The sequence below is a fragment of the Schistocerca piceifrons genome, chromosome 7 (genome assembly GCF_021461385.2).
Source record: "Schistocerca piceifrons isolate TAMUIC-IGC-003096 chromosome 7, iqSchPice1.1, whole genome shotgun sequence".
Lineage (NCBI taxonomy): Eukaryota > Metazoa > Arthropoda > Insecta > Orthoptera > Acrididae > Schistocerca > Schistocerca piceifrons.
The window spans coordinates 319,789,589-319,800,337 of NC_060144.1; the positions used below are offsets into that span (position 1 = coordinate 319,789,589).

At 37.8% G+C, this 10,749-nt stretch overlaps 1 protein-coding gene across 1 annotated transcript; it reads right to left on the minus strand.

Annotated features, from left to right (window-relative positions):
- Positions 1-221: 221 nt before the first annotated feature.
- Positions 222-9,850, minus strand: LOC124804972 (60S ribosomal protein L36). The gene is made up of 4 exons (XM_047265362.1): positions 9,724-9,850; positions 9,465-9,581; positions 570-704; positions 222-377 (listed from the first exon to the last, which is right to left on the minus strand). Exons 2-4 carry the CDS (start codon positions 9,579-9,581, stop codon positions 288-290), a joined length of 342 nt encoding a protein of 113 aa, XP_047121318.1. The 5' UTR covers positions 9,724-9,850; the 3' UTR covers positions 222-287.
- Between the last annotated feature and the right edge of the window lie 899 nt (positions 9,851-10,749).

The following is a 10,749-nucleotide window of genomic DNA, read 5'->3' on the forward strand; positions in this document are numbered from 1 at the left end:
CTTTATGACTTTCTACGTATCTGTAGTGTGTCGTGACCATATGTCAATGAATGGAGCTACAGTGAATTTATGAAATCGCTTCAATCATTTGTAATAGCCCTGTATATGCCAATAGTGAAAAGACGACAGTGTGACAGCAATCCTAGCCACTATCACTTTGTTATTTGCTAATTGTTATGGGATTCTTGAAGTGTGGTAATCTGAAATGAAACTGAATGAAATATGTAGACCAATATTTTAAGAAATTTTATTATGTAGGTATCAATACATTAACTCAGTCAAAACAGTTATTTTGCCTGTGCCTGGGCTTTCCTCATCTGTGTAAGGATGTTGCTCAACTCTTCTCGCTTCCTTTTTGCACGAATGTGTGTGCCAAGCTGAAAAGTTTCAAACAGATTTATCAACTATTGAATCTTTTGCTAATTACCATTAAATCAATTTAGGAAAGTAGAATTACTTCAAATACACATTCAAATCAAATATTTCAAGTGTACTACTAATATATGCATTGTTTAAATGTCACAAGTGTTTTGTTCATCACAGCATTTTTAAATGCCGCACAAACTTACCCTTCTCTTAAGGTATTTCAAGGCCCGCTTATCCTTTGACACCTTCAGCAATTCCATCGCTCTCTTTTCATATGGGGCATGCCCGCACACTTCTCTAATTAAATCTCTAACAAATTTTGTGTGTTTTGTCTGAATCTGCAACATACAAGAGAAAATAATCACATGTACACGTGAATGTGACTTGTTCATAACAGAACAATGCCATGATACTGACATTACAGTAAAGCTTTTCAACTGGAAGTAAATCACAAAACACTTTAGTGTTCTGGCCTCAAACAGTTGTTTATGGAAAAGATTAGAATAGATCCTGATAAACCACTAACTGTATTTCAGCAGACTGACATTAATGATGTAGAATGGGTACTGTATTTCTGCAGATTAACATTAATGATGTAGGGTGGGTTCATGGCATTCTTTAACACTTGCAAAACATTCTTAAAAATTTGCTTTGCTTCTAAGCCTTTGATTCTTTACGTGTTTCAGTTCTTGCAAGTCAGATATTACGAAACTTGTTTCAGAAGGCTTTCCACTATAATAATAATTTACAAAATGAATGTTGACTTACCATACTTCAGTACTATGAGACAGGAAACAACTATACAGTAAGCCTCTACGCTTCCATCTTTTCAGAGATGGTTGCAGGACTGCTTTTCAGTACAGAATGTCAAATCAAACACCTTTCAGCCATCTAATTTCCAAACACTTACTTTATTGGGCTACTGGTTTTAGTGATTTAGTACACTATCTTCAGGCCCCCTAACGGACATGTAGGAATATTCCAACATTCAAAGACTGGTATCTGCAGATTTCTGTTGATGTTTGAAGTGATAACTGCACCAAGCAGAAATCTACAGGTATCAGTCCTTGAATGCTGGCCCCTATTTTGACCAGAACCAAGATTGGACTCTTCCTGCATATTGGTCAGAGGGCCTGAAGATGACTTAATAAATTGCCTAAACTGGTAGTCCAATAAAATAACAGTTCCAAAATTAAATGGGTGAAGCGTCTGATTTGACATTCTCAACACTATGCAATAAAGTTACATGTGTGCAACAATGTTGGCCACATTTGGATTCAATGTTGTATATTCACCACTTTAAGCCTAGTTTACATGACATTAGGCTGCACCACTCGTTGAGCGCAATGATTTGCATGCAAGTCGTTTCATATATGACTGAAGACACAGCGAAACCAGTACACACTTCAGTTTCATCGTTTTGTGGGTCCCCGAGTCGAGTCTGGAATGAAAGTTTTGGCAGCTGCTTGTCACACGAGTTGTGATAGAGTTAAAGCTTGTTGCGTGGATTCGCTGCATAAGAAAAAAATAAGAAACTTGTTTCGATTCGTGACTGGATGAAGAAAAGACTTCAGCTGGATTACTCAGCATCCTTGCTGAAATAATTTACAACGGAAGATTCAAGAAGTTCTTTTAATTATCTTAGAATGTCACCAGAACTGTTCACGTTTCTTCCAAAAAAGAGTTAATTATGCAATAAGCAATGAAGGTACTGTAATGCATGAAGCACTGTAGTGTAACTTATCACTGTGATGAAGTTGTGTTTTGCACAAACATCTGCAAACTGACAAATGATGATTGTCACCATAAATAGTTTATTTAACATTTCCAGAAACCAGTACAAGCATAGCTGGACCCCAACTTAAAAAAGACCACTCCAAATGTAGGTAGAGCCACAACTGGCTCAATATGTAAGCCACCTATAGCTCGAAAACTGGACTCATTTTGTACAAGACAAAAGTACAGAATTCTCGCGACCGACTACTTGACTAGTGCAGTCTTCTATTACAAATGTTTGGAATTATTTTGAATGAAACATGAGCCATGTAATCTCATATGTGTACTCTGGGTTTCACTGTTCGCTGTAATTCTGCCAACAAAAACATCACATTTGATGAGTGAGCAAGAAATTTTGGAAACTCTAGAGGGCAAAATTGCTAAATAACTCAATTCACACTTTCTTAGGATGATTATATTTTATGTCTATTTCAAAATTTGAAACTATCAAAGAACAAAAGTAAATGCAAAAAATAAATCTTTAAGCCTGGTCTTTCTTAAGGGGATACGGAATCACCTATCCCCGCAATGTTAATATATGCCTACTATAGGGAACATTTTCTCACAAACTACTGGAGACAGAGAGGTAAAAATTTTACTGTATGTGCATTCATATGTTACAACAATACTGAAACAACAGTTTATTGTCAAAGTATTTTCTTACAGAGATATTGTACATTTATTTTTAAGTAAATTTTTTCCATCGCTTTTTACTAGACTATCACCCCTAAGTCTTTTGTAAATCAAGTAATTAAAAAATCGTTGTTTCAGTATGTAATAGGGACCTATGTCACTACGTCATAAAAATTTCAGACTTCTAGGTTGACCAGTACCTGAGATAATGTTCCTAGATGAAGTAAAAAGTAAACTTACGGGAAACGGAGAAAGAAGATTAAAACATTCCTGATCCGTAGCTAATACCCCCTTCACAGTCTTCATAATCATCTTCAAGTCTTCTTTTGGCACCCCTCTGCACCTGTCTTGCTTTTTTCACTAATGTCTTGATTATATTATCAGCATGCCTTAGTCTGTGCTGATCTAAAAAGAACATAGCACGTACCGTACGGGAACCAACACACATACCCAACTTTTGAAGGACCTGGCATTTAGTTATATTTCCAAGATTGAAGGTTGCCACAGCATCATACACACCAAAATGTAGTGTATTAATTCCGACAAACACTGTTTTTGGGAGACGATGCCATATCACACTATTCAAGCACTCGTTGGGGTTCTGCGTTTTTCCGTGAAGACATTTCATCAGAAGACTTCTGTCAGCCAGATCTCTGAAAATGGGCTTTATTTCTGCCATGATGGCTGATGGTAGACTGTGGTGGTGAATGTATTTCTCTCCTGTTGTTAGTCCCCTATTGTATTTACACCAGCTGTTTTCACCTTTGGGGCACAAACCATGTTGTGGATGCTCATCCGTGGATGCGGTGTGGAAATATAAAGCCCATATAGCTCTCCTCATTTCTTCAAGATTGCCTGTATTTTGCCTGATTGCAAGGCCATAGCAGTTCTGAATGTGGTCTATTATGGAATCAGTCAATCTTCCTCTGCCATCCAAGGTTTTCCCATCATCTAGTTTTTTCCCTTTCATAACTGATTTTAACCTTCTCAGCCTGGCACCCATTCTCTTCTGCACATGTCCTATACATTCAAGTTTGCTTATATTTACACTGTTCCCATATGGTTTGCTTTCCAAAACTCCTTTGAATGCTTTAGAGTCACCATCTCCCAGATATTTGACATAGCGAACATTATACCACTGTGAAGAGCGATGAAAAATTTTCTTCACCCCAGCAACCTCCATGCCACCACTACTACCATAATAATTAGCAATACAGTCATCACTGTGTTCATTTTTCAGCCTGCCTGTGCACCTACAGTATTTAGACATTATTGCAACATCAATAACCTTGCCAGTATCAACACTAGTTGCTGTTACAACACCATTGTTGGAGGTGTGGCCCCTTTTCTGCCACGTGCCATCAAACGCCACTGTGAGGTCACGACTGCGCGTCATTTTCTTCCACTGCTTCTTCCACAGCAACCTGCATTGACTTCTGTGCTACATCTTCAACTGCAGATCCTAGTACATAATTGTAAGCTTCAAACTTTGAAGGTGCACTTGGAAGATTTAGAACACCACATAGCATATCACCAGCTGCTTTGCCCTTACCAATTGCTCGCAATCCATAAACTAACCTAATATTTACACTATAAAGTTCAGTTTTCTTGTATCCATTATTTACAGTTACTGAAACCGAACTTGGAAACTTACAGCTGTATTTACAAACACTGCATATTAAATTAAACTGGGCAGCCAGGCCAACAACCGAGCGAGGTGGCGCAGTGGTTAGCACACTGGACTCGCATTCGGGAGGACGACGGTTCAATCCCGTCTCCAGCCATCCTGATTTAGGTTTTCCGTGATTTCCCTAAATCGCTTCAGGCAAATGCCGGGATGGTTCCTTTGAAAGAGCACGGCCGATTTCCTTCCCAATCCTTCCCTAACCCGAGCATGAGCTCCGTCTCTAATGACCTCGTTGTCGGCGGGACGTTAAACTCTAACCACCACCACCACCACCACCACCACCACCAGGCCAACATGGGATTCTACTTTCAGAGAAACGTTTCCATGACATTTTTTGCAGCACAAACTGTTTTCAAGAGCTTCACACAATATATTCGTATCAATGAGTTCAAAAACTTCATTCTCTCTATCAAGTAAATTATATTTCTCTTCCAAATCTCTTAGTTTTTTATGAGAAGCACTGTTTTCATTTGGTGTAAGTTCGTTCGGCAAATCAGTAATAAGTGGATTCACATTTTCCAACAGTGATGATGATGAACTGCTTTGCTTTGCTAATGAATCATTATTTCTTTTCTTTTGCCAGTTCACACGCTTTTTAAATACTTTTGCTTTAGCTCTAGGCATTTTCACTGCGAAAAATGAAGCACTAAATACGAAATAACTCAACAACAACTACTTTCTTATATCACACTGTTTACAAAACAGTCCCGCCACAAAGTCAAAGAGTAACTTGAGGAAACCAGAGAGAAGCATTTTCGGGCAACTAGTGTATGAATAGTCGCTGGAAACCGGGATATTTGAATTCATGTCACTTTAAAGGTACTGCCAAAAAGTTCATGGTCAGCCACGAGAGACGTGTATAACTAAAGCGCAATACCCGATCTCACAAATATATAAAAATAAAATAGTTATAATTGTAGTAGAGCTATGTATGATACCTCATTTTAAAGAGGAAACATGGCAGAATATAATACGCCAATAAAAAAAAATTCGATTTTTTAACCCAAAATCCGATTCCGTATCCCCTTAATATGTATTAGCCTACTCTAGAAGATACATTAATTATGTATGTGCTAGGAACGCTTTAAATACCGGCATAAACGGCCTGTTTCCTAGGACCAATAGTCTCCCAAGTGGCAAGTCCCCAAAGTGTTAAGCAATGAACTGGTATAACCTCTCATTCAGATGAACATTTTATTCATGTGCACATATTCTGGAGTGGATGGACACAGTGCACCTGCAAGCTAGAACGATGATAGCTATTTTACAATGTTTGCAGTAACTGCTGGCTGGGCTGTTTATTCTGTGTCATTGGGTCCCTACCATGGAGATATTATCTGAACCTTGGAAAAATGGTCGTGACAATCCCAATGACTGTGGCAATCTCAATGCCACAGGACAAGAGAAAAACGTGTAAAACTGGAATCTGTTGACCTCATTAATACATTTCTGATATTCCGAGTAACAAGCAAAGTGTTATGCACAATCACACTAAATGAGAGTACAATATATTAGAAGTTTCAGAGAAGCATCGTATTTATTTCCAGATATTGGAATCTGCTCTCAACAGCAATAATTGCAACCACCTCAAGAAACAAGTATAACTGGCAGAATTTGGCAAGTGTGAAGAATGAGCAAATGAACAGCAAATCTTAGCTCCTGGGCAAACTTTACGTTTGGTTATACAGATAAAATGAAGAATGTACTTTATACTCAAAATTCCAGAGAACATTCTCAGAGTCATATGAATCAAAAAAGTTGGAGAATATACTTCAACTAAGAATGTTCTCAGCACGAGTAAAAGGGCAGGGGAAGTCGCTCATAACAGAGAACATAGTCCGATTTTGTATGAATAAAACTAGAGGAGCTTCTCACAAGCAGAGAACATTCTCCGTTTTCTGAAGCGAGCTCTATGACACACTCCAAGCTGAGTAAGTTCTGTTGAGGTTAAGTTTTGCCGACATTTTGGTGATAATGGCAGAATTCATGTAATCTGAAATATACGTAGAACAAAGAAATACTGAAGAGAGAGACTGTAGATCATAAGATACTTCCAACAAAATCTTGAAAAGGGAAGGGGCAACCTATCACATTAAGTGAAAATTAAAATATTACTACTGCTATTTAGCAGACCCAAATTTTCAGACTTAAATACAAGAAGACTTGGGTATACACCTAAAAACTTTGTCACTGACAATACCAGATGTTCATCATCACAACTTCAGATTATAAATCTTATGTTATGTTATGTTAGAAATAAGTAGGTGGATCATAAGATTAGTAACTGGCTTATTACAAACCTAGCCACCTGTTTCTCTTAATGAACTGCACAGGCAGCTGCTTGCGTACTTTGCATGCAAGCAGACCATTATCCATCATATTTAAGCAAACTGATCTCACATTAGAAAGCTAACAGTTCCAGCTTCGAGTAGATGAAAAGTCATGTAATCTTTTAAGGTTTCGCTCACACAAAATGTTCACCTTACTTCAATAACAAAGTCTCCCTCACATCAAAAACTCAGTAACATTGCAAGAAAATGCATTTGTCAACTGTCCATAATAGTCTTAATTTGTTGCCACAAATAAAAGCGAAACATAGTGCAACTCTTCTAGTTCCATATGTGTACACTGAATAGTTCGCCTGTTTGAGTGCATTAAATGAAATTTAACAATATGAGTGCATTCTGTGACGAACAGGGCAGACAACACACACAGCACCTTCCCAAGGTGGAGAGGAGGTAGTGAAAATGAACTTCAGAGAATACAATTCAAATTTTTTTGTTAATACAAAACTGAGGGGAAAATTCTTTTGCTCTAAGATTCCTCTCCAGAGAATGTTCTTTCTTATTGATACGGCCCATTGCCACCCATTATCACACCAGAACATTGCAAGACAGTGAACATTATATTAGCTCACTTTAAAGTTACAACAAAAAGAACAGGGAAGCTGATAAACGTATTGACAATGGGGAATGGAGGAGTGAGGTGGAAAACTGAATACTAATCTTACGAAAATAAATATGCTTTTGATCAGGAGAAAAGGAAACAGGAAGAAGAAACATGCACAAACGAACTCAGAAAAGCCTCCTTGATCAGTTAACTACAGTGGGTGTAATGTGCAGAACGGAAAGGCACAGAAACATTGGCAGTGTGATTACTGCAATGGCTAGCGACAATTGCGTCATACAAAATAAATCAAGGTGAAGATAGAAATGATATGAGCAGAAGAGAATAATAATTCTTGAGTTTAAGCAATAAAATGAAAAAACATAATATCAAATTTTTTTACTCAATTTATGTCTCAGTTTTTCCCTCAGAATGTACCTGTGCTATGACAATTCTCAAAGTTACCAAGTAAACCAAAGGAATTTTCAAGTCTGACACCATATACAGCTCAAGAAGGTAATTAATATTGAAATGCAAATCTTACAACCACATCTATTTATGACATGCTGTAAATTTGAAATGTTCATATTATACACTTTACATAGCTTTTGACTAAAAATCATAACTCATTTTAACGACAACTCCAAATGATAGCAGGGATGGATAAACTGCACATTGCACTGTATAAAGGCTTAATAGACAAGATCAGTAAAAAAGGTGTTACAGTAACATAAATGTGGAAGAAATTCCACTGCATGGAAATCACTGCACAAATAAGTATAGGCCACTATAACTTTTACCAGTCAGTTACAAACTGTTTAATTCCACTGCCCACAAAACTATGTGTAAGACTTCATGTTACAAAGACAAATTTGATTTCATCTCTATAAACATATACTGCTGCTCAACTGAGTTCGAATGTCATTACTCAGATAAAAAGGAATATCCAACACTAGTCATCAACTCTGACCTGTGATATGGGAAATGTATACAAATGTAAACAATGTGGTGACTATACACCATCTTTGTTTTCAGGCATCTTTCTTCCACAGTTGAACATAAATTGTATAATTTAACTGCCGTCTTTAGCTAAAGAAAGAAACTAACCTGAACTACTTTCATACAGAGACTAATGGGATATCAGTGCGGATTTTTTGAATGGGCCATGCTACAGATCAATGTCACCAATACCGGCTTGGTTCTTTTCTTCAAAATCCGTTAGATTCACAGACCAACACTCAAACTGAAGACACACCAACAGATATCAAAGCAGCAATTAATATCAAAGCCAATAAATATTTAATTTCTTCTTCACCCAATTAATTTAGTCCAAAAGTTATTCACCTTCATGCATAAGATTAAAGTCTATCACAATAGTGTGACATTCTTTAGTACAATGAAGACCAGCAAGCTTCATTCAGCCTACACTGAATATTGTCAAACCCATAGTCACAAGCACACACAAAACTAAACGTGATTGGTTAACCACTACAATACGAGAGTTGTAACAAATTCTATAAATGTAGGTTAAAAAAAAAAACTCGTGAAATCAGTCAAAACCCATAAAAATTCTCACTGAGAAGTAAGTGTAATGATCTAACTATCTTCCGAAGCAGCAGAATAAATAAATTTCCTTCAGACTTATAATTGAACGCAACCTACAACCCCACTTACAAGAATATTGACAAAAGCAAGTATTTATTGACAGTAACGCTTTTCAACATATTAAAATGAGTTCACAGGAAACAATACAAATGGTCTACCATCACAACATAAACACACATATAACACACTATATAACAATTTGTGGTTACTCTGGAAATAAACACGGCAGACCAAGAGAGCTTTAAAGGAAATTATCTGTAGCGTTAAGTAGTTTGAAGAGAGAGTTTCCAGCAAAAATGCGATATATACAACACCTGAGAACCCACTCCAACGAATTATGGGCAATTCTGACAATATGGATCGCATCGAGCGGAAAAACTAAGGCATCTGCAAGGTAACGGGCGCAGTCTTTCCGAAGCTTTTGGGCACAATTTGGGTATTGGCAGAATAATCAAATCGACTGATGAATGCAGAAATATGGAGATCAAGTACCACATAAGTTTGCACTTACACCTTTCAGCCTTGAAGGTCGTATTGGTCTCTTATCTTGTTTAGTTTTTCCCATGCGTATTCTTGTCGTCCGGTGTCCCTTGCGTAGTCCGACACATAGCTCGTACCTTCTCGCCATCTGCAACATCAGGCTATTAAGCAGAGTACACGACAACTACACATTTCAATGTCATTCCATCATTACTAGTAACAATCGTCTGCACTATTAAAGAAATCGCTTAACAAAATTAAACACATAATATCTTGATTTAAAACGATACCTTCTCTCCAACCTCGTGTACCTAAACCAATCTATATCCAACACTTTTCACGGCGGAAGCAAAGAGTTTATTCCCGCCGCAGATAGCAAATAATTCAGTTGTTGCCAACTTCTCGACGGCAAAAAGCTGATAGACACAAGGGATCGATATGTAAACTCTTGTGGTGTTCTTAAGGCCCGTCCACACGCAACGATCTGTCTGCGCAAATGTCTGCGCACATCACATCTGCGCAGACAGATCGTTGCCTGTGGACAGAAGATTTGCACCAACCTCAGGTGTGTGCAAACCTGGAAGTTGGAGTTGGAGGTTTGAGCGAAACCTCTCAAATCTGTGGGTTCAAACCACATCTGCGCAGACAAGTTGGAGCGTGTGGACAGGAGATCGCCGCAAATCTGGCGCGAAACAGCTGTTTGCTCAGTCTAGTGTTTGTATTTGTGCGCACAGGGCATTAAAATGGCTGATACTCGTCAGTCTTCTCAGGAGTTTGTAAGTGAATTCATTGAAATATATAGAAACCACCCATGTCTGTGGAAGATTAAAGTAAAGAATATAGTGACTGAGACAAAAAGACAACAGCATACAATGCTCTAATTGAAAAATTGCGGGTATTATTTCACTGAACTCTTGTTTCGATATTGCAGTTGAAAATTCCAAATCCTTGTAGCTCCTTCCTGTTGCTAGGAATCTTAATGTTACCGCCAGGCGTTCATGAGGTAAATTGCCCTTCTCTATACAAGTATTTTTTCTCATAAGCAAATAATTTCGCCAGTCGTTAGGTTCGCCCTGCAACTCTCGCAGTAAATTTACGTGAGAAAACTGCTTTCGCTTTAGCAGCCACTGTCTATACCTTTTGACCACTTTCTCTGTTTCCTGCGGTTGGTCTGAATGTTTTTTACAACACAAGTTGCGAACACAGACCACGACAGAACTTCCTCCATTTCTATATTTCAAAATAACGGAATTAAATTTTTGACGTTTACGGGGAGCGTAGTTGCTTGCCACTGATATTTCTTTTCTACACCGACA